Below are 27,857 nucleotides of genomic sequence, written 5' to 3' on the forward strand. Positions count from 1 at the left end.
TTTGTCCAATTGTATGATATCTTCTTTTGGCTCTGTCCCACCTCTCCCATGGAAATAGCACATAAGGTGCTGTACTCCTCAATAAACTTGCTTGGCATAAGACATAGCAGACCTCCTGATTCCAAACTTAGCTGTTTCCTTGTCTTCTTATGCCCTGGTCCTCTTTCTCTGGACCTGTTGCTGAAGAGTGAGCAACCTGTTGCTCCAAGTCACTTTTCCTTCTTTTTCTCTCCTTTATTCTTTTCCTTCCTTGGACAGTGTTTCATATACTAGGCTGGCCTAGAATTTGCTGTGGAGTGCAGGCTATCTTCACACTTATGGTTTTTCTTGCCTTGGCTTCCTGAATGCTAGGATTAAAGGCATGTGTCACCTCACCTTGGTTCATTTTCCTTTATTTTTGTTCCTCTGCTTGGTTGACTAATTTCATATACAATGTATAAGGAATATTTAGAAAACATGGTTCATAGTGTTTCCAAAGCAGAAACAATTTGACAGTAACATGCAGAACTTTTTGACAGATATTCTAAAGCTGTTTCCAGTGTGTTGAGACTGTAATAGTGTCTCATATGGCATAAATTAACTTTTAGAGAAATTACTAGTGTAACTGAACTCTTTTAATGCATTTACTTGCAATTTTGAGTTTCAGCATATTGAATACATCTTTGTTGAGAACTTGGTATACATTCTTACTATTATTTATTTGAAGGGGTTTTTTAAAAACTCATATCAGAGGGGTTGGAGAGATGGCTCAGTGGTTAAGAGCATAGGTTGCTCTTCCAGAGGTCCTGAGTTCAATTCTCAGAAACCACATGGTGGCTCAAGACCATCTATAATGTGATCTGATGCCCTCTTCTGGCCTGCAGGTGTATATGCAGATAGAGCACTCATACATTAAAACAAACAAACAAACAAACAAACAAAAAACTGTATCAGGCTTTTAAAGAAGTTTATTTTTGATACAGGGTCTCACTGTGTATCCATGGATGGCCAGAACTCTCCTGAGTTCTGGGAATGAAAGCTTGTGTCACCATGCTCTGTAAGACTTATCTATTGCTGTATTGTGGCTTTACTTTGATCTGCCTGTTGTGGATTCTCTGTCATGTTATTGTTAATTCACTGTTAATACTAGCAAGGCAGGGAGTGGGGGGAAGATCTGGGGGTTGGAGTAATAACATGACAAAATTGTAAGGTATGAAATTCTCCAAGAATAAATAAAAACATTACAAAGTTGGAAGAATGAATGTCCAGTGAAAATTTTGTATTGGTGAGACTTTTACTTTTTTTTTTCTTATTCTCTCTCTCTCTCTCTCTCTCTCTCTCTCTCTCTCTCTCTCTCTCTCTCTCCTCTCTCTCTCAATAATGACTTTCTGGAAACAAGGAAGACTAGTTAAACTTTCTTGTCTTCATAAGGAGAATGTGTATTCTTTAGAAGCAAGCAGTTTGGTGTACTAGTTTATGTTTGCTTTAGTTATAAATTTGTGCCACAGAGGCAAGCTTCTCTGTCTGCTTAGGAAAGAAAAGCTGAACACATTTGAAATCGGTAATTATTCTTGGAAAGAAAAGAAACACTATTGAGATTAAGGAGGCATCACGAGATTCCTGACAGGCATAGGATAAAGAAGAGTCCAGTGCTGTGATTTCAAAATAGTTAAGTTTAGCATGTTCCTTGAGAGAGCCGAGCATGTGTCTCTACTTTCCAAATTTCTAGGACCCAGCCTCGATGTGACTTTATAGTCAGAATGAGAGTAAGAAAGCATACATAACGAGGGACACTGCAGCCTCAGTGGGGCAGGCATCCAGCGGCAAGAGTTAACTAATATGGTGGACGAGAAGGGAAGTAAGAGGAGAAGCTCTGCAAAAAACTGTTGCTTTTTGCCTGCTTGCCTTTGCCTCTTGCTGGCTAGTGCATCTCTCTCCCTGTTGCTCCTACAGCGTTTGCTCCTCCTGCTGTCACTGTCCTTTGCTGATATCAGAACCCAGTTCTTTTGGCCCTCCGACATGAATTGAAGACCAGCATCTCTCTAGGATTCTTCCAGTCTTGCAACAGCACCCTGGGACTGCTGAGGCACCCAGCGTCTTGGACTAAGTAGCTACTGGGTTCTTACCCTCTTCGAATAAACTCTCTCTGAACGTGGGCTCATTCTGTTAGTTCTGCTCCTCTAGAGATAAATGCAAGGACTCTGGTCACTCTGGTGAGGAGAAGATTTGGATTTGAATCTAATAACCACTGCATACTACCTGTGTAGCTCTTGGGAAATTCCTTGATCTCTTTGAGTAGCTGTTTTCTCATATATATATAAACTAAAGATAAAACATTGAGCTCGGTAATGTTTAACAAGAACCAATTGGTTAATGTGTTTGAAGTATACTTACTCACACTTGATAGACACAAGCTGTTGCCGCTGTGGCTGTGCACTCAGTAACATTCCTAACCTGACTTAGTGTAACCCATACTCTGAAATTATAGCTTTGACCATCATGGTTGGCACCATTCATGACAAAAGATTCTGCCAAGGCAACAATCAACTATGTCAACATCCTAAGAAACTGTCTACGTGTTGGAGTCAATTACGTTACATGGGAACCAGAAAAAAAAAATAAACCAACCAACCAACCAACCAACCAACCAAACAAACAAAACCAAAACAATCCAGCCGTCAAGACAGAACTGTACCCTTGGAGGACTGAGCACTTCTGTTCTGAATTCCATGTTGCGTCTACTCCAGGTTGCTAAAATCCCTTCAGTGATGGCTGCCACGCATGCTGAAGAAACAGGATATTGCATTGCTGTCTGCTTCACTTGGCCACAAGAGGGAAAATGTCTTTAAATGAATATTCTAGTCTTTTTCTTTTTCTTTTTCTTTTTTTTCTTTTTGAGACAGGATTTCTCTGTGTAGCCTTACCTATCCTGGACTCGATTTGTAGACCAGGCTGGCCTCGAACTCACAGTGACCCACCTGCCTCTGCCCGCCTAGTGCTGAGATTAAAGGCGTGCGCCACCATGCCTGGCCCTATTCTAGTGTTTTTCAACCCTGGCTGCACTTCCCCAGAAGAATATCGTGCCAGCCATAATATTATCATTTTTAAATTATTTTCATTATTTTTTAATTCTTTGAGAATTTTTTACACGCACACACTACACTTTGTTCATATCCCACCCCCTTCTTCCCATAACTCCTCCAAGATCCATGTTCCAGCCCCTCCCCACTTCATGCCCTCTTCCCCCATCCGATTTGTGCTGCTCATATACACATGGGTGTGGAGCCACCCACGGGAGAATGGTCTACCAAGAGGGCTTACACCCCCTGCAAAAGAAATCTGACTGTCCTACTCCTGGAAGCCACAGACTGTCAGTATCGCCTTAGCTGAGGGTGGGGGCTTGTGAGCCTCTTCCTGTTTCGTTTATGTTTGTTGACTGGCTTGATGGTAACCATAGCTTCTGTGAATTCATGGGTATAGTGGTCCTGTCATGTCCAGAGGACATTGTTTCAGTCTGGTCCTCCATGACCTTTGACTCTTAGAGCCCTTTCCTCTCTTCTGAGATGTTCCCTGAACTTTGGGTCAGTGTGTGTGTGTGTGTGTGTGTGTGTGTGTGTGTGTGTGTGTGTGCGCGCGCGCGCGCGCATGTGCGCGGGAGATATAGATGTTCCATTTACGGCCGAGCACTGTGTGGATGTTTATTCTCCTCACTTTGACAAGAGTTGTGGTTTCTTTGTAAATGGCTGCCCACTGCACAGTGTCAAGCATGGTCTTGTGTGCAGAGGATGTCAGGAAGCTTCAGGAGCCCTGTCCTGCTTGGGTGGGGCAGGTCTAGGTTGGCTTTACTCATCACCATGGGGTTGGGGGGAGGGGAAGATGTATGCATTACAAAGTGGAAGAAGAGATAATCAGGTTCCAACTCAAAACCATTCCCTAGGCATCCATCCAACTATCAGAAGAGTGAGCAAGCCATAGTGACCAATGGATCTATTCACTTCGACACCCATAGAAGACCAAATAGGTCATTTCCATAGTCAACTGGGGTCTGTGGCCCGAGGTTAGGGCTAAGTGCTGTTTCAGTTTTCAACTGTTATTGAGGCAAATGTGACTGTGAGGTGAACTGCACAGTGCTTTCTTAGTGCGTCCTTGGCATAGTCATGTGAGGGATCAGCTGTGGAAATGGAAAAGAAGCAGATATATATATATATAAAATAATTTGCAACAGAAGAGCTCTTTATGAAACGGCCAAAGGTTCACAGAGTAAAACCAAAAGCTATCAAGATTGTCCCATTCCTTGGAAGGGCCCACAAAAGCACTGGGGCAGGGTAGACACGTAGGGACATTACAGTGACATGGAAAGGACAGGATCCCAGAATCTGACCCGACTCTTCTCCTGAGAAAAGGCTAGAAGCTTCAGAAATCCTGATGAAGCCAAATGCCAACTTTCTCCAAAGATACTGTCAAGTTAAATCATACTGAGGACCAGCAGCATATATCATCCTGCATTTGGGACACTCCCTCCTCACTCCTACATCTAAACAATAACCCCCCATCAATCCATCCTACAGCCTTGTTTACCGAAGGAATTTTCTTAAAGGTTTAACCTCATTATAGGCTTCACCTATCAAGCCACATTAAAGAAACACGAAAGGGGCATTTCTTGTAAACGTTAAGAGACATAGCTTGAGAGGCACTGGCTTTCTATATATACCTTTCATAAAGACATTTAAGCTTGACTCTCTCTGGAGAAGCCCGCACTGATGCTCAGGTACCATCTCGCCCGTGCCCCGAATACCTCGCTATGGACCCCCATGCTTCAGATCGAGGTTAAAAAGGCCCCCTTTTTTTTTAAAAAGCAAATCTCCAACTCTACTTCATACCGTCTATCTGTGGAATTCTTTTTCTCTGTCAAAGTCAAGGGTCCTGGCGCCTCCCCTGTCTGTGTTGCTCATGACAGTGTGAGAAGAGAAAGAAAAGGAAATCTGAATCTAGTGCTTTGACTTTTTTTGAACATGCATGAATAACGTGGTTGGGTTTCTTGACCAATGGGGTTTTCGCAGAGGCAGTATTTTGTTTGGTGAGTGATCTGTCATTACGAGGCTTTGGAAGGCACCCGCTGCTCCATGGTGATGTTGCTGATCTTGGAGGATTTTTCTTCTACGGAGTGCACTCTCAGGGAAAGCAGGTTGCCAAGCTGATCTAGCTCTTCAACCATTGTTCGGACAAATGTTTCTCCTGCGGAGTCTAAAATGAAGTTACGGAAAGCACAGTGGTCAGTCTCAACAGGGGAAAGGCACTTTGTCAATGGTAGGTGTGTATTTAAAAACTGCTTTTTTTTTTTTGAAAGTTTGGAGGAAATTGAGATACAATGCTATGTTTGGAGTCAGTGCTTAGCAAGACTCAGGATATCTCTCTCTCTCTCTCTCTCTCTCTCTCTCTCTCTCTCTCTCTCTCTTTGCTCAGTGGGTGCTTGAGAGCACAAAGGAAACATATATTAAAACAGTCTAGACATCAGGTAAAGAAATGTAAGTCTGGGAACAACCACTGCCCTCTTTCCCCCCCTCTCTCCCCCCTTTCTTCTTTTCTCCCCTCCCTCCCCTCCTCCCTCCCCCCTCCTTCTCTCCCTCCCTCCCTCCCCCCTTCCCCGTATCCTCCCCACTTTCTGCTTTCCCTTTTGGAACTGGAGGTTGAGCCCTGACACTCAAAGCATCCTAGACTAGGGCTCTATTTCTTACCTGCTTGTCCATCCCTCATTTCACCCTTTGAGACAGAGTCCCATTACATCTCTCAAACTGGTTTTCAACTCACTTTGTGATTCGGACAAGTCTAGAATTTGCTAACCTCCTGCTACAGCCTCCCGCGTACTTGGGATTATAGGCCTGAAGTACCAGGCCAGGCTACTGCCTTCTTCAAACACCAGCCTGTCTTATTTTACTGATTTAAAATAAGCTCTTTCATTAAGTAGTAGAACTGGGGCTGGAGAGATGGCTCATCTGTTGAAGGCTAGGCTCACAACCAAAAATATAAATAGTAAAATTGAAAAATAATGCATTCTGTGCAGTAAAGACATTGGAAGATTCATTCTTCACAACAGTCATTTTATAATTTGAACATCTATGTTATACAAGGGTATATGATATAAATATTAGGGAACTGTCAGGTGGATATGGTGGTGCACACCTGTAACCCCAGGAAAAAAGACTATGAGTTCCGGGACAGTTACATAGCAAAACTTTAGGTAAAATAAATAAATAAACAAAAAGTAAGTAAAGCCACAATGACCTCACTGGTTCATTTACTAGATCTAAACTTAAATTTTCAGTTAACAAGCAGCTCATTTCTTTTTTCAAGACAGGGTTTCTCTGTGTAGCCTTGGCTGTCCTGGACTCACTTTGTAGACCAGGCTGGCTTCGAACTCACAGCGATCTGCCTGCCTCTGCCTGCCAAGTGCTGGGATTAAAGGAGCGCGCCACCATTCCTGGTTTAGGCAGCACATTTAATAGAGCTGAAGGGTTCTGGCTCACCCCCCCCCCCCCAGGGCTGGGGAGATGGCTCAGTGGCTGATGTTCTTGCTGTGGAATCCTGAGGAACTGAGTCCAATTCCCAGCACCCGTGCACAAAAGCCAGGCATGGCAATGCACACTTGTAATCCCAGCTCTGGGAAAGCAGACACAAGAGGATGCTTGGGTGTTCACTGACCAGCCAGCCTGACCTGATTGAAACATTCCAGACTAGTGAGAGACTATCTCAAAAGAATAAGGTGGGGAGCATCTGAGAAAGACACTTAAGGTTGATCTTTGTTCTACACACACACACACACACACACACACACACACACACACACACACAGCATGCGTGCGCACACTCAACATTACACTAGTTAAAATCCCTTCCATACCATTGACTTCATTTACAGGTCTGCTGTCCTTTGGTTTAGAACTTGTGGATTCACCTCTTCTGTGAAGAGAAGAACACGTTATTATATTTTTCTTTCAATTAGAAGCTCATGAATGATTGTAAATTGGAAATAAGTTTTTAAAAATTACTTTTAGTTTTATTTATGTGCATGTATGAATCTCCACATACATGTAGGTGCCAGTGAAGGTCAGAAGAGGGCATTAGATCTTCTGGGTCTAGAGTTCCAGATGATTGCCAACCATCTGTTGGGAATTGAACTGGTTTTTTAAAAAAAACTTCTGCGCCATCTTTCTAGCTCCAGAAATAATCATTTTGGAGTTCCAGTTTCAGTAAGTTTTAAATTATTTTATTTTAAAGGGACGTTAATAAGCATTTTGTGATGTCAGCATAATGAAAAGAGACGAAATGGGTGTTTATGGCTGAATAGCGTCTCTTTCATCCAGCAACGTGGCCACCCGAAGCTTGTCTTCTGACTTTTCAACAGTTCAGTCCCTGCTCTGAGGGGTGGAGTAGGTGCTGTGCAAAAACAGAGGCCTAAGAAACACAGCAGTTTATAGTTTTAGAAAGACAACACACGCGGCTGGAGAGATTGGCTCAGAGGTTAAGAGCACTGCCTGCTCTTCCAAAGGTCCTGAGTTCAATTCCCAGCCACCACATGGTGGCTCACAACCACCTATAGTGAGATCTGGTGCCGTCTTCTGGCATGGGGGCGTACATGCTGGCAAAACATTGTATGCATAATAAATAAACCTTAAAAAAGAAAAGACAACACACTCATGTAAAAACTCATGTTTAACATTGCCTGAAAGGTACATTAAGTGAGGAATGAGTGGCCTCCAAATACTGAGGAGGGAGCCATCACTGTTGGCTTCTCCTTAGAATAGTCTGGAAGGCAGCTATGTTCACCACGATACCACCAGCCTTGATATGAGGGGTTTCTGCCTGGTGATATTGTATCTTGTTACGCCGTGCTTGATGGATATCCCTTGGAAGCCTGCTATTTTCTGAAAGGAAATGGAGAAGGAGTGGATCTTTGGGAGAGAGGGAAGTGCGGAGTGGGGGCGGGGGGACTGGGAGGAATGGAGGGAGGGGAACTGTGGTTGGCATGTACTGAAAACAAAACAGAACAACCATAATATAAAAAGAAGAGGCTGAGAAGGGCTCCCCTGGCCTTGGAGACTGCAGAAGACAGCGATTCAGTGTGAACACGGGCAAGGACTTAGTAGCAGCCACCGATGACTGAGTTTTGAGCGTCAGCCTCCGTCTGCCAAGGCGCTCCATCTGCATGGTGAGGTGCTGTGGCTGAGAACAGTGTGTGGCTTTGCTGTAGTCACAACTTTACCAAAAAGGTAACCGTGGTTCAAGGAGGTTTAATTGTGTGTTCAAACTCACTGAGGATGTGATTCACACCCACGACTGCAGTTTTGGGGCTTTTGGGGTCTTGGCAAAGTAACTCTGATGTCTCTAGTGACCTCTTCTCAGGAGGTAGCTGCACTCACTGCTTTACCACTAATGCAGTGAGGTATTCTCAGTTATCGTTCTGAGCCTGGACAGAGGGTATGTGTGGGATAACTAGTGAAGTAATAAAATAGGTTGAGTTATTAAAAAAATTCACTTAAACATAAACATAAAAGAAAGCAAATTTTTCCTTGGACCAGAGTACTAGAATGACCAAGTATTTTGTATTTAACTGCCCTTTATATCATTATTCATGCAAATTTTTCTATACTTAGATCTTTGATTTCTAGGCTGCATGTGTGGTCCACGTTTATAATCCCAGTACTCAGGAGGTTGAGGCAGGAAAATCAGAGTTCAGGGTCTGGACCACATAATGAGATACTGTCTTAGAAATCATCTTCCTCCTCCTCCTCTTCTTCATCATCATCATTATCATCATCATCAACAACAACAACTACCACAACGCTCAAGCTAAAAGAAACCCTTGAGCTTTCACTTTTAAGTTTCTGTTTTAATTTCATTGGATGCAATAGTGTATATAACTGAATATACATGTATATATATATATATACACATACATGTGAAGAAATCTAGGATGTACTATGTATGCTATATACTACAACGTAATAGAACATGTACTACATATGCCATGTTTGCTTTGCTATGCTTCTGCAGTAAGCACATAATGTACTTATGTAATATGTACCATGTATAACAAGCACACGTAAGGACCTGGTCACCACGAAGCTAGCTGCCTCGCGCGTTAGTACTCACCGTTCCTCTCCGTCTAGTAAGTTGCAGTACGTGTCAATCTCCTTCTCGAGACACGTCTTGATGCCGAGCAGCTGCTCGTGCTCCAGCTTCTGGCCTTCCGTCTCTGTCCGGATCTGCTGCAGCCGCTCCTCTCGCGCCACGATCTGCTCCTGGATGTGCTGTAGCTGAGCATAGTAATTCCCTTCGGTCTCAGCCAGCGAACTCTCGTAGGACTGTTTCTGAAAGAAAAGCAGGGCCTTCAATGAGCAAGAAAGGCGCATGCCTTTAATCCCAGTTCTCTGTGAGGTCAAGGCCAGCCTGGTCTACAAAGCGGGTCCAAGACAGCCAGGGCTGTTACACAGAAACTCCGTTTTGAAACCTGCCTCCCCATTTGAAGGAGGAGGAGGAGGAAGAGGAGGAGGAGGAAGAAGGGAAGGAGGAGGACGAGGAGGAAGAAGAAGAGGAGGAAGAAGAAGAGGAGGAGGAAGAGGAGGAGGAGGAGGAGGAAGAGGAGGAGGAGGAGGAGGAGAAGGAGGAGGAGGAGAAGCTGGGGAGGGCGGGCTAGTGAGAGGTTAAGTCATCAAGGACACTGCTCTGGGAGTAAATTGATTTAAGTTCTAGTCAGACACTAGTTGTTTTAAAACTGGTGAGCGTGGTGCCTTCCTGTGCTCTGTCTCACGAAGCTCAAACTTCTGTCATGATGACACTTGCCATGAAACGACGACGATGTAGCCAGGGAGGGCTTTGCCACAGTTGACACCGGGCCACTTGGGTTTGCAGCCTCCAAAATCGTGAGTAAGCAACGCCCCCTTTCTTTACAAAATATCCTGCCTGGCCTGTTTTGCCGCAGTAGTGCAAAGCATGCTGGTGCACACCTTCGGGGTTCAGTTGTCACGTACCATCGCCATGAGGGATTGCAGTTCTATCTCCAGGGTCTGCAGATTGCGTTTCAGTTCCATTAGCTCGTTTCTGGCCGCCGTGGCTGCTCCCGCGTCATCCGAAATCTGCTGCTGCAGCGCTGCGCTCTGAAGAGGAATTGCCAAAAGGGAAGGGTCAGCAGCCCAGCTTGGCTGTTTACCAAACGACCCCCCTCCCACGTCACCTGCCGTAGATGCACCTTCTCTCTAAAGCAGGCCTCTGCATCTTTTCGGTTCTGTTCAGCCAGATCTTCATATTCCGCCCTCATGTTGTTCAGCATGGCGGTTAGATCCACGCCTGGGGCGGCGTTCATCTCCACGTTGATGTTCCCCCCTGACGCGTTCTGCAGGGCTCCCATTTCCTGGAAAGGGCTAAGCATTAGTACCCAGGGGAGGGTTTTGATTGACGTTCACATTCTCATATGAAGCCGAAGAAGGAAATCGGCGGGCAAGGCTGTTTTGCAGGCGTCCTTACCTCCTCATGGTTCTTTTGGAGGTACGTCAGCTCCTCGCTCAGAGCCTCACGCTGTATCTCCAGATCAGCTGTAGAAAGTGTCAGCTCGTCCAACACTCTTCGAAGACCGTTGGTGTCAGCCTCAACACTCTGGTGCAGAGCAAGCTCATTTTCATACCTTAAAGGGTGTGAAGGCGGTTTGGAATTGTGATTGCAGGCGGGCACAGTTTGTAAAGGCACGCTATATGCCGACCGGAAGGGTGTTCGGGTTCTGTATGTATTTCTGAGGCTTCTTGCAATGGCAAACTATTAAGATAGTTTGAGATACCTATTAGTTTATAAGTATTATTTTTTTATGTGTATGTGTTTGCATGTTCATGTGGTCACATGTGGAGGTCAGAGGGCAATCCTGGGTGCTTTTCTCAATAACTCTTCACCTTCTTTTTTGAGACAGGATCTCTCACTGAACCTGGAGCTCAGCAATTGCCCAGACTGGCTGGGCAGCAAGCTCCCCTCCCTCCCTCCCTCCCTCCCTTCCTCCCTCCTTTCCTCCCTCCCTCCCTCCCTCCCTCCCTCCCTCCCTCCCTCCCTCCCTCCCTCCCTCCCTCTCTTCCCTCCTCTGTAGTTTTTTTTGTTACAGGGTCCCTCTGAGTAGCTCTGGTTGTCCTGGAACTCATTTTGTAGACCAGGCTGGCCTCCAACTCATAGAGATCCTCCTGCCTCTGCCTCCCAAGTGCTGGGATTAAAGGTGCAGGCTACCACCACGTGGTGGTCTCCATCTCACCAGCACTGGAATGACAGATGTGTACTGCTGTCCCCTTCTTTTACATGGATGTCTAAACTCAGGTAGGCCCTCATCCTTTTGCTTTTTGAGGCAAACCCTTTGCTGCCATGACAGCCCCTTTAAATGCATTATTTTACAGGTGTTATTTCTTTACAGTTGATCTTTGCCACCCAGCTATGTGTCAGAACAAAATGAGTCAGATTTAAAATATAATATGACAGATCTTTTTATAAGGATGTATTAAGCTCTACTTTGTTGATCTAGAATGGAATGGCATCATTAAAACAGCTCAGGTTGGAGGGCTGGAGAGATGGCTCAGTGGTTAAGAGCATGGGCTGCTCTTCCAGAGGACCTGGGTTTGATTCCCAGCACCCACATGCGGGGAGGTGGGTGTGGGGGGGGTGGGGGGTGCTCAGAACTGTCTGTGATTTTGGTTTCAGTGGATACAATGCTCTCTTCAGGCCTCCAAAGGTACCAGGCACAGGTCATGCACAGACATATATGCAGGCAAAACAGCCACACACATAAAACACACACACACACACACACACACACACACACACACACACAGTTTCAAAAGCAAAAGATAGGCATTGTTAATAATTGCTTTGCTTTCACCTACTTCATCTTGAAGTCGTCAGCTGTGAGTCTGGCATTGTCATTTTGAAGAATAAGGTTGGCGTTGCAGGTGGTCATGGAAACAATCTAAACGGGACAGCCAAAGGACACTGCAAGGTCAGTGTGAATCTGTCTCAGGCACTTGCATTAGGATCTTAGGATATTCAAAGAAGCTGGTTTTGGGGTGTAACTCAACGGTAGAGCTCTTGCCTAGCATATTACACAAAAACAATAAAAAGCCCCATTATTTTATTCAGATAATAAGGAGGCCCACAGAGAACTTCACTGTTACTCATCAAAAAGAATGAGTCAAATATCAAATAAAAAAATTAATGCAACATCCTTGTGGGCCTGGGCATTGAGCCTAGAGCCTGGCACATGCAGGGCCAACTCTCTGCTAGTGAAGTACATCCCAGCTGAGACAGACTCTCATTACATTACCCAGGCTGCCCTGCAAGTTGTCATCCCCTTACTTCAGCCCCTGGAGTGGCTGGGATTACAGGAGTGTACAGCCACGCCTGCCTGGCTCAATTATCTTGATTTTTGAAGCTACTTTTCTTTCGCTGTTTGGCTTTACTTTTTTTTCTTTAATTGTCCAGTGCCACCCTCAACTCCAAGACCAAAGAGTAAGCAAATTCCATGCCCCATAAACTTGCTAAGTACATTTGAAATGAATTAATTAACTAATTGAGATAGTTTATGTTATTGGAGATTAAACAGAGTCACAGGCATGCTGGGAAAAAAATCTACTATTATATTTCTAGCTTTTTTTTATTTTTTTATTTTTTTAATTGAGATAGGATTTCTAAGTTCCCAGGCCAGCCTCGGCCTTGTGGATCCTCCCGTCTCAGCCTCTAGAGTCGCTGTGATGACTGACGTGTGCCACCACGCGTCACTGCTAAATACTTTTAAGGTTCCCCTTTGCTTTTAGTTGTGCCCACCCCCGCCCCCCAATGCCTCTAACCACAGGATGGGAATCTGCATTTCTTACCTGTCGTTTCAAATCCTCGATGACTGAGAAATACCTGCTGTAGTCATGTTCAACTCCACGGCCCCGGCCGGGCCCGTATTTCTCATACCAGCCTTCGATCTTCTTCTCCAGGTCAGCATTGGCCTCCTCCAGAGCACTCACGTGGTTCAGATACGATGCCAGCCGGTCATTGAGGTTCTGCATGGTCACCTTCTCATTCCCAGAGAAGAGGCCGGGCTCGTTGCTAAGGAAACCAATGCTATTTCCCCGTCCTGGCCCCTCAGTGCCGTTGCCAAAGCTTCCTCCAGAAGAGAGGCCACCAAGGGTGCAAGCAAAGCTGCCTTCTGCTCCAGGCCCCACACACACATTCCCGGCCACAAAGCCTGCTCCTCCCCTGGACAGCCTGACAGATCCAGCCCGGGAACAGACCCTGGATCCCCCAGAGAACCGAAAAGACATGGCGACAGCACAGCCCAGCGAGCGACCTTCTTCCCCCAGAGAGGCGCAAAGCCAAAGTTTATGTATACCACGGGGTGACAGCTCCACTGGCTTTTATAGGGTTCAATCTCAGCTACGCCGATCTGTAATAAAACATTATCCGTATGCTAATTGCTGTTGTTCATAATCGGGCGATTTTTAACAGTGTCCAGTAGGTGGCAAGGTGCCTCAAGGATATTATTTTATATATGAAAAAGGTGCCAGAGACAGTGATCCTAATTCATAGCCTTGCAGTGTTAGTAACGCGAAATCACAGCCCCACAGATGACAGAGAGGAAAGATCCCTTGTGTTACCAAGATGAGAGTTTATGTCCTTTTGACCCCTGAAAGGTTGGAGGGTGAAGCACCCCGGCCCCAGCCCACATACCAAAGAATTCACATTAAAAATGTTTGTTACCTGTGGTGTAGAAATGCATAGGAATATCTCAATGGACCCCATTTTTATCAAGCATTTCCTTTCTTGACAGGACCCTCCCCCACCATGTGTAATGATCTTATGCCAGTAAGGATTCCTGAATTTAACATGTGCACATACATGTATATTCATGGGTGTTTGCATGTGCAGATGTGTGTGTGCGCGCGCATGCCAGAGGGCAGCTTTAGGTGTTGTTCCCCCATCCACCTTGTTTGTTTTTTGAAGTAGGGTCTTTTTGGTTTGCAGCTTGTGTAGTACGTTAGGCTTGCTGGCTAGGGAGCCCCAGGAGCTGCGTGTCTCTGCCTCCCCAGTGCTGGGAGGGCAAGCATGTGCCCAGGCCCCTGGGGAACCTAACTCCTGTTTTCATACTTGCACGGCAAACTCTTTACTTACGGAGCTGTCTCTCCAGTCCCATGCCCTTTTATTTATTTATTTTTTTTGTAATAAGTTGACGATGATGAATGGCAGAAGTTCTATAATAGCTTGCTTATCGGCTTTGCTAAAGTTCATAACCATGCGGTGTTGGTGTGTGTGTGGGGGTTTGTACCGAGATTTTCTTCCTTTTTTGGTTGATCATTTGGAACGGGTCTCATGTGGCCAAGGCCGGCTTTTGAACTCCAGTTCGCCTCCCTCAGCTACCTGAAGGCTGGTTCCTCAGATAAATGCTGCTGTGCCTGCTGAGATTTTTTTTTTTTTGGAGTAGAACACCAACCCAACTAACCTACTGAGACTTCAAATTGTTTTCCTTTAAAATTTTTTTTTGTTTTGAGATAGCAGCATCTCACTGTAGAGGCCAGGCTGGCCTGGGACTTACTATATGGGTCAAACTGACCACGCCCTTGTCTGATCCTCCTCATGCCTGTGCCTTCCCAAAAGCTGAGATCTCAGGCACACACCATCCTCACTCAGTCACGGTCCTATAGTCTTCATCATAAAGCATCTTTGAGTCACAAGCTTCACAGTGACCAGTAAGGAATGAAATATATGGAGGGGAGGGCTGTTCCCATCACTACCTTGGATAATCTGGTACCTAGGAGACTGGTTGTCATGGGGAAGCAGATGCTTCCTTCTTTGCTATGAAGCCCTCAGTCTCTCCGTGCTTCCCTTCCCTAGGAACAGATGCGTGTAACCACATCCAACAGGGTCAGTGTCAGACTTCAGTGGGCACCCCCAATAATGAATGACTGTAAGACGGTCCAAAGGGCACAGACACTTTATACATGTTAATTATTTGTGCTATTATAATAAGGTGGACATGCCAGACAGGGGCACGTCGCTATCACTTATGATGGGTACAAATTGATCGGGTCAACTGATTGCAGGGTTAGTTTCAAAACATGAATTCTTTCCCGGATGAGATTTTTCAGTGTTGTGGCCATTGGATACTGAGAAGATGTTTGGCACTACACGACAGGAAGTATTCAGTGGGCCAGAATGTATGACTTAAAAAGCACAAATACTTAAAAATAATTAACAGGAAGTTGTAACTCAGACCATATCATTGTACTATAAGATTTATAAATTACCTTCAGAGAATTGTTAGTGATTTTGCGGTGACAGGGTCAAATTTTTTTTACTTTTTTTTTTTTTTTTTTTTTTTTTTTGCCGGTGTTTCCCATGCATGAGTGAAACAACCAAAACAGTGTGCTGGCAAAGTATTAGTTTGTAAGAGTTGATTCTTTTTTTTTTTTTGTAAGATAAGAGTTCTAATGAGACTGCATAGTGTTATTAACACAATCTATTTATCTCCAGGGAGCTTACAAATACTAATTAACTTATCTTTGGTGGACTAAGTTAAGCATATATTATTAGGACCATTTTGAGATGAGCTGGCTCTGGAAATAACACAGCCACACAGATCACAGACTTCTCTATCAAAGCAGAATGGAAGATGCTTGACTCCAGCAAACAGGGTTGGTGTTTACGCATAGGACACGTCTCTTTACTTCTTTTCATCACAGATTTCCTGTAAACCAAAACTTTTTGTCTTTTGTGTGTGTGAAATTTTTGGGTGTATGAATGCATGCACGGATGTCTGTGTGCCACTTGCCTGCCTGGTAGAGGTCAGAAGAGGGTGTTGGGTCCCCTTGGCACTGGAGTTACAGATGTGAGCTGCCATGTGGGTGCTGGGAATCCAAGCCAGGTCCTCTGCAAGATCAGCCAGCGCTCAAAACTGCTGAGCCATCATCTCCTCATCCCTCTCCAAGCTAAAACTTTAAAAAGTATAAATATAACTTATTTATGTTTATGCTTTTCTGGAAGTAAAAGATGATCTGAACAAATTCCCGGGCCACTTCTATCAGTGTCTTTGTCTTTTCAGATTTTTTTTGTATTTACGGTCAGAGAGCAGTGTGCAGTGGTACATCATTCATCGGTTCCTGAGAACCTACTAGGTGTTGAAGTGTGGTATTCTATGCATGCTGCTGGCATTTAAAGGAATTAAACTGAAGTGAACTTGAGCTTATATAGCTATTTCGACATCTCATTTCAGGATGAAGTTTTTTCATTGCTGTCTTACTCTAAAGGTCTTATGCTTAAGCCCACTGTGTGTAAATGTATTGTTTAGTTTCAAGTAGTTCATTGTTTAAAATGCAAGTTCTAGGGCCTGGTAAGATGGCTCAGGAGGTAAAGGCACTTGATGCCAAGTCCAAGGACATAAGTTCAATTCCAGATGGTGGAAGGAAAGGACTTACACCAGCAAGCCTAGCAAGTTATCCTCTGGCTTTCACATGTGTGCCATGGTATGCTGTGTCTATACATTCACACCTACACTCATACAAAATGAATAAAAAATTTAAAAAATTTTAAAGATGAACACTTTTTATTCCTGTTGGCTATTTTAGAAGAATATTTTTATTAAAAAACTTTTAATATATATATGTATGCTTATATGTATGTATTTAGTGTGTACATGTGTGTGCTGCAATATGCATGTGGAGATCACAGGGTAATATTCAGGTGTCATGCAGACCCTGGGGATCCAACTTAGGTCATTAGACTTGGTGGCAAGTACCTTTACCTACAGAGCCACTTTGCTTGCCCAGAAAAACACTTTTTTTTTTCTTTTCCTTTTTCAATACAGGGTTTCTCTGTTTAGCCTTGACTGTCCTGGACTCGCTTTGTAGACCAGGCTGTCCTCGAACTCACAGCTATCCACCTGCCTCTGCCTCCCAAGTGTTGGGATTAGAGGCGTGCGCCACCACTGCCCAGCAAAAACTTTTCTTGAACCTGAGTAAAGTTTGTTTTGTTCCTAGGTTCCTGTGTCTCTTCTGAGAATTAGATTGTGGCTGTTAGCTCCACCCCAAATGGCTTCTCTGGTTTGGGAAAGAGGTGACAATCAGAGGGTAAAGGCGGGCGGAGCTATAGAGTTCTGGGTTCTCACCGGCTTGGTATTAAGTTGTGTCTAGGCGCAGGCTGTGAGTCAGGCGGCCTGGATTCCAGCCCCTCGGGTTACTAATTGTCTGACTCTGGGAAAATGACTCCACTCTCTGACTCAGTTTCCTTACTCATAAAACGACGATGTCCACAACGCCTACCTCATAGGCCTGTTGCGGGGAACCAAGTGGCTTTCAGACAATGCTTTAGCATAGAGCCAACGTTGGCTTTCTGTTATCACCGATTCTTCCTGAGAAGCTATACTTTCAAAAGTCCCAAATACACCCATCCATGTGATCGATTTGGTTCCAGTAGGAAGAGTTTATTTCTTTGGTTTGGATGAGTTGCTGATCAGACGTCCAAACCCTGAAGGAATCCGAGCTAGCTATCTTGTCATTAAAAAAAAAAAAGCTGTAAAGAATTTTTAAGAATAGTTTTCAACTCACAACAAAATTCAGAGGAAGGTACGAAGATTGTCATACAATCCACACCATCGTACATCACCTCCCTGCTCGTCGACAGCCCTCTCTGGTCCACATTAGTGCAGGAGCAGTGCATTTGTTTCAACGATCACTGACACATCAAACTCACTACTTTAGAGTTCACTTTTGGTGAGCCCTGTTGGCTGGAGGATTGTATATTGACCCATGCCTGCCCTCGTGGTAGCACATAGAGTACTTGCAGTTGTCTTATGAATTAATTGCTTTGCTTCACATTTATCCTCTCCTCTCAGTCCTTGGCTGAGTAGTTACTGACCCATGTCCTGTTGCCATGGCTTTGTGTTTTTTCAGAATGTCAGATACTTAGACTCCGACATGATGTAATCTTACCAAATTAGCTTCTGCCACTTAGCAATACACATTGAAGTTTCCTCTCTGTCTTTTCATGGCTTCATAGCTCTGGTTATTGACTTTAAAAAAAAATCTGCCATCATTTATTTTTTTTCATCCACCCACTGAAGTGCATTTGGTTTGCTTCTGGGTTTTGTCAATCAATGAATAAAGCCACCGTACACATCTTTGTACTGTTTTTTAAAAGATTTATTTTTATTTACACATGTGTTTTTGTGAATATATGACATGTGTATGCTGATGGTGACAGAGGCCAAAAGAGGACACCAGATCTCCTGGAGTTCCAGGTGGTTGTGAGGCAGTGGGCATGGGTGCTTGGAGCCAGACTCCAGTCCTCTGGAAGAGCAGCAAGTGCTCTTAACCACTGGGGCCATCTCTCCAGCCCGTCCTGTGCAGGTTTTTGTGTGGAGATGTTTTCATCTCCTTTGGATAGAGGAGTGAGAATCCAGTGGTTCCCAGTAATTGCTGGATCAAATGATCAGAGCACAGTCAGCTTTGTAAGAACCTGCTGAACTGTCTCCTACAGTGGCCAAGTAGTTTTGACTATGGAGCTATAGGGAAAGATTCTTTTTTCTTGGTTTTGACATAAAAGCATAGGACGTAAAAGGGTTACTCAGAAAGTTAAGTGAGCGTGTGTCTGTTGTAGGTTCACCTGGGCATCTTGTTTTATTTATATTTTTGAAGCTGGGCCTCATGTAGTCCAGGCTGGCTTCTCTATGTAGCCAAGAATGACCTTGAGCCTCTGGACCGCCTACATCCACCTCCCAGCGTGTGGGTGCAGGTGTGTGCCACCACACCCAGGGCTTACGTGATGCTGGGGGTGGAGCTGAGAGCTTTGTGCATGCTTGGCAAGCACTCTACAAGCTAAGCTACCTTCTAGCCCCTACTTTCAATCAATTAGTGAATTTTAATTTCTACTTATTCTTGAGAGTTTCATACAGGTGGACAATGAACTATAATCATATTTTTCCCCTTTCCAACTATTGATCTCCCACATGTCGGTTTGAATGAGAAATGTTTCCTGTCTAAAAATGGCAGTTTTAGGGGAGTCTAAAATGACATAGTCTTGGGCAGTTGATGGCAGTGGTTTGGGGACATTGAAGAGTCCTCCCTGCTGGAGGAAGTATGGTTTTTTTTGGGGGGGGTGGGATTTGAAAGCCCAAAGCTTATCACTTTCAGTTCACTCTCTCGGCTTTTGTGCTTGTGGTTCAAGCTGGAAGCTCTTAGCGTTCTGCCCCAGCCTCTATATGCCTGCCTGCTAGCTTTGCCCTGCCAATATGGATGCTAACCCTCTAAGCCAAAAGAAGTTCTTTCTTCTGCAAGTTGCCTTAGTCATGGAATTATATCACAGTAACAGAATTAACTAATATATTCTCAATATAGTCCCCTCCCAATTTCATGTTATAACACACTCTGGTGACTGCTGTCCACGTGTGCATGGGTGTAAGGCCATCCACGAAAGCACGGAAACCTACCAAAGGCCACATCTTCAATACAGATTCATTATCTCTTTTCCAGCAACTATCCCCTGCCAGTAGCTCCTTGGTAAGGGGTGAGCCTCAGTGAGTCACCTACCCCATCTCTGCAGGGATACAGCTGACCAGATCCTGTGTAGGTAGCCATGGCTACCTACACAACTCACAGCTGGGAGTTCACAACGCAGTATCCATGTCGGAAGACAGCATTTCACAGCGCTGCGTCCCATCCTTCGGCTCTTACATCCTTTCCGCCCACTCTTTCACCACGTTCCCTGAGCCTTGGCCGCTCACTTCCCTATCACTGCTTAGTTAGTGAAGCTGCTGTGGGTTCCTGGGTAACTGCCCTGTCATGTCATGTGGAAAACACTGGTTTGCACCCCCCATCTCTCTCCTTTCCTCCCTCCCTTCCTCCCTCCCCCCTCTTCTCTTAAAATATTCCAAATGTTTCTTCTTTTTTCTTTTATGTTTAGGATGTCTCTGACTTTAATTTTTTTTTAAATTTTTACATCTGTGAGTCTGTTATACTCAAGATCAGGTTTTTCTTTTAAATGATTCATTTATTTGAGTTTTCTGCATATGTGCTTTTGCAAGCATGCATGTTTGTATGTATGTATGTATGTGTACTACATGTGTGCAGTGCCTGAGGAGTTCCAGAAGAGGGCATTCCGATCTCCTGAAACTGGAGTCACAGGAAGTTGTGAGTCACCATGTGGGCGCTGGAAACTGAACCCCGGGAACTGGATCCGGCTCATCTCTGCAGTTCCGGGAACTGGCTTTTTACTTTTTATTAGTTGTTTTATTTTCATTGCCTAGAACTCCATATATGTATGCCCGGCATGTGTGGAAAGACGGAAGACAACATTTTATAGACTTGTGGCAAAGACTACAACCCCTACGCATCCAGCTGGTTCCTAACTTGTAAGGAACAGTGGATTAAACAGAGGAAGTTAAAGGTAGAGTCTAGTTTCCGTGGGAGGGCGCAGAGACGGACCGGAACTGGGGAGGATAGCTTGCGACAGGAAGACATTTATTGAAACACCACCAGAGAGAAAGCCAAAGAGATGTCACTAGTCTAAAAGGAAGTCATCTTCGCTCACTGGGAGAGAAGCAGGAACATAAGCCGGCCCTGTTTTAAGGAAAACCATTTAGATCCTGGTAATTTTAAGTTAGGGCTCCTCGCTTTTAGGGGGGCACAGTTCAGGAAGGCAACCTCTGCTCATTCTTGCTGACTTTGGTGGATTTCTCTTCCAGCGTGTGAACTCGGGAGGAGAGGACCTTCCCGCGGGGATCTAATTCTTCAACAACGGTTTTAACGATGGCAGTTTTAGCTGAGTCTAAAATGACACAAACACACCTTTAAAATTGTGTCAAAGTCACAGATGGGAAATAACTCATCATTTGAATATATATATATGTATATACATACATATATATTTATATATGTGCATATATACATACATACATACGTATATACATATACACACTATATATATATTTGTCCTGGGTATAGTGGCATATGCCTCTAGTCCCAGCACTTGAGAGACAGAGGCAGGGGGATCTCTGAGTTCGAGACCACCCTGGTCTACAGAGAGTTCCAGAACAGTCAGGGCTTCACAGAGAAATTATGTCTCCAAAACCAAAAAAAAACAAAAAACCAAAAACACAAAGAAACACATACAATGAAAAAAGAGAAGAGAAGGGAAGCTGCAGATGGCTCGATGTGTAGAGTGCTTGCTCTATACTGATGACGACCTGAGGTCCTTCTCCAGAACCCACATAAAACAAGTCACTTGTCGTTCTAGGGCTGGAGAGGCGGAGGCAGGAGGATCCCTGTCTAGCCAGTATCGTCCACGTGGCGGGCTTTAGGCTCGTAAGAGACCCTTTCTCAAACAAAAAGGTGGACCATGGCTGAGGAACACAACTTGAGGGTGTCCTCTACACACTTGCGCATACAGGAGAAAGAGGGATGGGGGGGGGCAGGGAGAGAAGAGGAGGAGGAAGAGGAAAGAAGAAAAGAGAGAAGGAGAAGCCACCGAGTGCCTCATAGGGTTTTCATTTACCCTTTGTCTGATTTCCAGGTCCTTCTTGACCTTTTGACTTAACACAGGAGCTGTAAAAACAAAACAAAACAAAACACAAAAATCACATTAATTTCATCTGTGTGTTCTGCTAAAGCCACCTTGAAGCACAAGCTTACAGAATGCTGAAATAATGCTGGTGGGGCGGGGGGGGGGCGGGGGGGCATGGGGAGGGAGGGACTTGGCTTAGCTTCAAATGGCGTTTAGGCATCTTAAGGAGCGGTGCCTACCCCTCGTCTCCGTCTATGAGGCGGCAGTAGGTCTCGATCTCCTTCTCCAGGTGCGCCTTGATGTCCAGCAGCTGCTCATGTTCCAGCTTCTGGCCCTCGGTCTCGGTCCTCACCTGGTGCAGCTGCTCCTCCAGGGCGCTGATCTGAGCCTGGATCTGAGCCAGCTGCGAGCAGTAGTTGCCCTCGGTCTCCGCCAGGGAGCACTCCAGGGAGTGTTTCTGTGGTTTGGGAAGACAGTACGGCAGAACACATCACTGTAGTGATTCAGAATGAGCCAAGTCTCTTAGGAGGGAGTTACCCTTACACAAGGCAACCAATCGTATCGGGGCCGTGTTGGCAAATTGCTTGCCTTGCACGCATGTGGGCCCGAGACCACGCCCCAACATTAAAGAGGCAGGCCTGGCTGTGCGCTTGTAATGCCAGTGCTGGGTAAGTGGAGACAACATTTCTGAGGCTTGATGATGGTGTGAGCCCTAGGTCCCACTTGAGAGACTCTGGCAGACAGCTCCAGAAGTACAGCACCCGAAGTTGACCTCCGGACTTGACACACATGTACACACACTCACACCCACGTCTGCACCATACACAGGAACACACACTACACATATACACAAACAATCGTACCCGTCTAAAAGTTTTCATTTGTTCAGTATTCCTGGCAGACACCATACTAGTCTACTTGATAGTGACACAGATGGCGAATGGTCCTTGTCAACCCTGAAATGCTAGAAAAAGTGAGGCTGACTGTTTCTCTCTAGGGTGCATGTAGGCATAAGGTTATTGTGTAGTTTAACTTCTGACTTCCTGTCTAAATGGTGTATAGAGTCTGCTCCCCAATTGTCCCTCTGTTATGTCAATAAAGCAGCTTACAGCCAATCAATGAGCAGGGGAGAGACTAGGGCTGGACTTCCTGCCAGCAGGGGAGGCGGGTTAGGAGGGGATTCATTCGGGAGAAGTGAGCCAGAGGGAGAGGTCCAAGGAAGATCAGGAGGAAGGAACTGAAGCCGAGGAAAGCTACGAAGTCCAAGTATCTCTGGGATGTTTGCTGGGAGTAAGACAAAATAGCATGGAGGGTTAAGAGCAGACTGAAACTGCTCAGATTCTGCTGTGAAGCCTTGTATTGTAAAAGATGTCTCAATTATTTGTGTGATAGCCGGGTTAAGAAATAAGTTAAGAGAAACAAACACTGTTTCATCAAAAATAACTTCAGCAGGTGCAGGTGAGAGATCCCGACCATGTGCTGCACGTGTGGGCTGTGGCACAGTTCTCAATTTATTCAGTAACGTTTCCCCACAGTTTTCACCCTCAGTGCGAATCATATGAAGTCTTTGTCTCCTGCCTGTCATTGCTTTTTCAGTTGTATAAACAGTTTCTATATGGAGTGACCCAAAGAAAAGCACCACTCTCTTAACCTTTAATCTGTCTAATTGCTTGGCTTGTGACGTCAAATGAGTCTGTATAGAACAGGAGGGATCACCTGTTATAAAGTTCCTTCCTTCCTTCCTTCCTTCCTTCCTTCCTTAGTTCCTCTTTCCTTCCTTCCTTCCTTCCTCCTTCCTTCCTTCTTTCCTTCCTTCCTCCTTTCTTCCTTCATCCTTCCAACTTCCTTCCTCCTTCCTCCCTTCATTCCTTCCTTCCTTCCTTCCCTCCTTCTTCCTTCCCTCCCCCCTCCCTTTCTTGGCAGGATCTCGCTACATGGTCCTGGCTGTCCTGGAACTTGCAACATAGACCAGGCTGGCATTGAACTCAGAGGTCCACCTGCCTCTGCTTCCCGAGTGCATGCACCACCATGCCTGGCTAGATGACAATACCTTCTTGACCCTTTTGTAGCCGAATATTTTCCTATAAGCCCCGATTTTCCATAACTGCACATACAGCAGTGCGTTCTTTTGTACGTAAACGCTGGAGGTTTCTTAGCCATAGGCAGAAAGGTACAGACTCAGGTTAGGCAAGTTGGAGAGGAAGTCCCGTTCTTTGTCTCCAATTGCGAAACTCTGGGAATGGCCTCTCCTCTTTGAGTCTGCTTCTTCGTTTGGAGATAATGATGGGAGTTGAAGACTGCCTGGCTATGCCTCAGGGAGCTTTGTGGACTAACCTGTGGGTGAAGCGACTGGGCAAACCCTTGATGAAAGGGTGATTATTATTGGCATTAGGCACGGTTCGCTTTCGACTCAACCTTCACACCTCTACTTCTTACTTATGCCACTTAAAAGGAACTTAAGTGCTCTTAATTAACTGACCGAGGCTAAGGCCGGGCGGGGAAGCCAGGAAAGATATTTTTTGCTCTGCCCAGATGGGTGTTTTGATTTTTTGACTTGGGAGGGAAGAATCAAAGTAAAATTAACTTTCTTGAGCGCTTTGAAATAGTTGTATTTACTGTTTTCCAGGGCTTGTTAACACCTAGGCATATGTTTTTGAAGCAGATGCCAACCTAGTAATCGATGGATAAAATCCCAAGTATGTTACACTAAGAAGACGACATTTTCTCTTGAATTTTTCTCAAGAAAACCCACCTGTCCTTCGTACTTACCATGGCTAAGAGGGACTGCAGTTCTATCTCCAGGGTTTGGAGAGTCCGTTTCATCTCAGTAAGTTCATTCCTAGCTGAAGTGGTGGCGCCAGCATCGTCTGAAATCTGCTGCTGCAGGGAAGCGCTCTGCAAAGTCAGGAGCTGGTGTCAGGCTTGGGGGCGGCGGCATCCACACCTGGTGCCAAGGCGTGTGCCAGCGAGCCTAGCTTTACCTTCTCCTGGAACCAGGCCTCGGCGTCCCTGCGGTTCTGCTCAGCCAGAGCCTCGTACTCGGCTCGCATGTTGTTCAGCAGGACCGTGAGGTCCACGCCGGGGGCTGCGTTCATCTCCACGTTCACGTTGCCTCCGGCTGCGCACTGCAGAGCCTGCATTTCCTGAAACAGATCGGTTCAACCACATTAGGTTCTGATTGTTTCTAAGAGAGACAAGTGGATAGGATCCATAAGGCTCAAAACTTTTTTGTGAGGTCTGTTTCTTTTCCTCTTTTGAGAGTCTTATTCTACAGGCCAGGCTGCTCTGGAACGCTCAGCAATGGTCTTGCTTGAGCCAATCTGGGATTATAGCTGTGAGCTACCGTCCTGGGCTAGCTTGTTTCATTTGCGGGGTGTGGGGGGTGTGGGGTAGGGGGGTGGAGGGTGGGGTGGGACAATAGAACCATTTCAAAGGTGTAAGGGGAAAGAAAAAACTGTCTTGATATTAAGATACATTATTTACCACTGGAAATTAGGTCTTGATTTTGGGAAGGAGGCAGGCTGTGGATACAGTGGAGGTGGTTGAGCGCCTACCTCTTCATGGTTCTTCTTGAGGTATGCCAGCTCCTCGGTCAGTGTTTCCAGCTGGACCTCAAGGTCAGTTCTGCACAAGGTCAGGTCATCCAGGACCCTTCGCAAGCCGTTGATGTCAGCGTCGACACTCTGGTGGAGCGCCAGTTCACTTTCGTACCTTAGAGATGGGTTTGAAAGGTTCATTATCTCCCACTGGATTTGAGTCACCCCCCCCCCACTTTTCAGGGCACCCTAAAACTCAACCCAATACGTTAGGCTTCAACAGGACTCCCCATGACGGAATAGACATGCTTCTCCAGCCTTGCCATTCATCTTGTGCTAGCTCCGAGTTTTCTAAGTAAGTTAAGTTATGCCTCTGGTCCCCTCAGTACAGATTTGGTTTAAAATGAACAAATGGATGCAAACAGAGCAGAGAAGGACCTCCCCCCCCCAAACGGCCCAAGGAAAAGAGAGAAGGGCCAGGATAACTTCTGGCCTGTTTTTTTTTTTTCAGCTCAACTCACTTCATTCTGAAGTCATCGGCCGTCAGTCTTGCGTTGTCATTTTGCAGGACGATGTTGGCGTTGCTTGCAGTTGCAGAGATGATCTGATGAGTGGAGAGTTAGGGAAATGTGAGGACATGGTCAAATAGTCCAATTTCCTTGCAATTAAGTTACCCGTGAGATCATAGGAACACTTCTGTGCCTGGGGCTGGTGATGAGTGTTTTGAAAATGGGGAATTGAGATACAGTCAGTTTTAGTTTGTATTTTAATTCCCACTTTGTCATTAAAAAAAATTTCTCTTTTAAGTTTATAAAAATCTACTTGGAGACACTGGGCAGTTTTCGATATTTTTCTATTACTAAAAACATACCTGCATACCTGATTTCGGATGATGGGTGGGTCATGCTCAGAGGTGCTAATTGTAATATAAAGCATTATTATTATTACTTTAAATCCACGCGTTCTGTGTGTGGCGGTGTCTTGCCTGCATGTATGTTTGTGCACCATGTGTGCGCCCCTGGAGGCTGGGAGAAGGCTTCGGGTACCCCCGGAACTGGAGTTACAGATGGTTTTGAGCCATCTTGTGGCTGCTGGGAACGGATCCCAGCTCTTCTGGAAAGAGCCAGCAGCCAGTGTTCTAAACTGCCGAGCCATCTCTCCTGCCCGGAAATTAATTGGAATATTGATAACGAAGCACTTGAAGCTGAGCTTCATGCACTGCTATGAGATCTTCTACTTTGCTGTGTCTGTATGCGCCCGGTCACTGTACTTCTTACCTGGGTCCTGAGGTCATCGATGATTGGGAAGTATCTACTGTAATCGTGATCGAGACCCCGGCACGACCCGGGTCCAAATTTTTCGTACCAGTCCTTGATCTTCTGCTCCAGGTCAGCGTTGGCCTCCTCCAGGGCTTGCACGTTCTCCAGGTAGGAGGCCAGGCGGTCATTGAGGTTCTGCATGGTGACCTTCTCATTGCCGGACAGGAGGCCGTGCTCACTCGTAGTGAAGGCCCCACAAGAAGCGCTGCCCACACCGAGCCCTCCTGCCAATGAGCTGCCCCCGAAGGCGCAGGAGAAGCCACTTCCGATGCCTGGCACTCCGCATGCGTTTCCAGCCCCCAAGGCTGCTCCCGGGCTGGAGAGCCTCACGGAGCCCAGCCTTCTAGACGCGGAGGAAAATCGGACGGACATGGTGCTCACTCTTGGAGTGCTGCTCTGATAGTGACTGCCTTACTGGGCGAGGACCGCTTTATATAGACGTAGGTGGGGTGTCGCTAGACGAACTCTGTCTCTCTTAGCAAAACGGTGTTTGCCAGCTCATTGAGAATTATCCGTAAGTGGGTGACATTTTCCCCTAATGAATGTCTTTACTCTGCTGTGTCCACTTCCGTAGGTGGATAGTTACCTTGATGTTTGTTATCTCTGGGAGGCAGCAGGGTGGAGTATTATCAAGGTTATTATAGTGATGCCTTTCAATTTAGTGTGAGCAACCCTTCCTGCCTTCTAGGCTTTTGGGAGTCTAACATTCCTTAAAGAATTAAAAAGAGTGTGATTGATACAGTTCTTTTTCCTTTGCCCAACAAGGTCTGCATCTCTCTGGCAAGCAAAACGCCATCAGCGTCGGTTTCTATCAGGTACACTGAAAATAGCTTCAAGCTCATGGGCCCTGGATTCCAGAGGAAGGAAGCTGAGCTTTAAATGAAACAAGCAAGCAAGCAAGCAAGCAAGCAAACAAACAAACAAACAAAAAAACAGGTTCTTTGAAGTTTTCCATTGATTGTATCCTTCTTGAATTGCCGTTTAACTGGCACAGGTTTTTTGCCTGAGCTGTGTTGGTTGGCAGGCCACTCAGGGGGCACCCGTTAGCCTCTGTGACCCTCAGTGTCTCTAGCTGTAAGTAAGAGAAGGCTCTAGGTTATAGCCTCTTGCTCCCTTTCTATCTGTAGGCTTCCAGTGTTCCTCTGCATCTTCTTTTTCTTAGAATATTTCTGCACTTGTGTTCTCTGCTTTTTTACCCCTTACACGGTTCTGAATTTTGGTTCCATTATCTTAGAGATTTTGGGTTTACCACACCTCCAATCCAGCCCTTGTTTTTCCTCCCATACCAGCATGTTCCCTTCCCTCCCCTCTTCCCTTCTCTCCCCCTACCCCTCGTTCTTCTCCTCCCCTCCCCTCTTCCCTCCCCTCCCCCTTCCCTTCTCTCCCCCTTTCCATTCTCTCCTCCCCTCTTTCATTCCCTCCCCTCCCCTCCCATTTTCCATTTCCCTCCCCTCCCTTCTTCCTT

General features: G+C 45.6%; 2 protein-coding genes across 3 annotated transcripts; both read right to left on the bottom strand.

Moving 5' to 3' along the window:
• Positions 1 to 4,191: 4,191 nt before the first annotated feature.
• On the bottom strand, positions 4,192 to 13,390 carry KRT26 (keratin 26). Of its 2 annotated transcripts, none has more exons than XM_084748839.1 (8): positions 12,873 to 13,390; positions 11,886 to 11,968; positions 10,501 to 10,657; positions 10,226 to 10,387; positions 10,008 to 10,133; positions 9,130 to 9,347; positions 6,878 to 6,933; positions 4,192 to 5,223 (listed from the first exon to the last, which is right to left on the bottom strand). In XM_084748839.1, the coding sequence occupies exons 1-8, from the start codon at positions 13,308 to 13,310 to the stop codon at positions 5,072 to 5,074; spliced, it is 1,392 nt and encodes a 463-aa protein (XP_084604965.1). In that variant the 5' UTR covers positions 13,311 to 13,390; the 3' UTR covers positions 4,192 to 5,071. The 2 variants fall into 2 exon arrangements, with proteins under 2 accessions (XP_084604965.1, XP_084604964.1); XM_084748838.1 differs by having other exon boundaries at positions 6,878 to 6,936.
• A 7,084-nt stretch (positions 13,391 to 20,474) lies between these two features.
• On the bottom strand, positions 20,475 to 26,810 carry LOC311578794 (keratin, type I cytoskeletal 27). Its single transcript, XM_084748845.1, has 8 exons — positions 26,351 to 26,810; positions 25,595 to 25,677; positions 25,092 to 25,248; positions 24,519 to 24,680; positions 24,307 to 24,432; positions 21,777 to 21,994; positions 21,529 to 21,578; positions 20,475 to 20,802 (listed from the first exon to the last, which is right to left on the bottom strand). Exons 1-8 carry the CDS (start codon positions 26,762 to 26,764, stop codon positions 20,666 to 20,668), a joined length of 1,347 nt encoding a protein of 448 aa, XP_084604971.1. The 5' UTR covers positions 26,765 to 26,810; the 3' UTR covers positions 20,475 to 20,665.
• Between the last annotated feature and the right edge of the window lie 1,047 nt (positions 26,811 to 27,857).

This window comes from Acomys minous (assembly GCF_964271855.1).
Source record: "Acomys minous genome assembly, chromosome: 12".
Taxonomy (NCBI): Eukaryota; Metazoa; Chordata; class Mammalia; order Rodentia; family Muridae; genus Acomys; species Acomys minous.

Excerpts from the sequence above, each read along its gene's own strand:
- KRT26 (XM_084748838.1), bottom strand. The coding sequence starts at position 13,310 with ATGTCTTTTCGGTTCTCTGGGGGATCCAGGGTCTGTTCCCGGGCTGGA. Across the intron at positions 9,348-10,007 it reads TGCAATCCCTCATGGCGATG|AAACAGTCCTACGAGAGTTC; the intron begins GTACGTGACAAC and ends CTTTTCTTTCAG. Across the intron at positions 5,224-6,877 it reads ACCTGTAAATGAAGTCAATG|ACTCCGCAGGAGAAACATTT; the intron begins GTATGGAAGGGA and ends ACTTCATTTTAG.
- LOC311578794 (XM_084748845.1), bottom strand. The coding sequence starts at position 26,764 with ATGTCCGTCCGATTTTCCTCCGCGTCTAGAAGGCTGGGCTCCGTGAGG. Across the intron at positions 25,249-25,594 it reads GCCGATGACTTCAGAATGAA|GTACGAAAGTGAACTGGCGC; the intron begins GTGAGTTGAGCT and ends CCCATCTCTAAG. Across the intron at positions 24,681-25,091 it reads TCAAGAAGAACCATGAAGAG|GAAATGCAGGCTCTGCAGTG; the intron begins GTAGGCGCTCAA and ends GATCTGTTTCAG.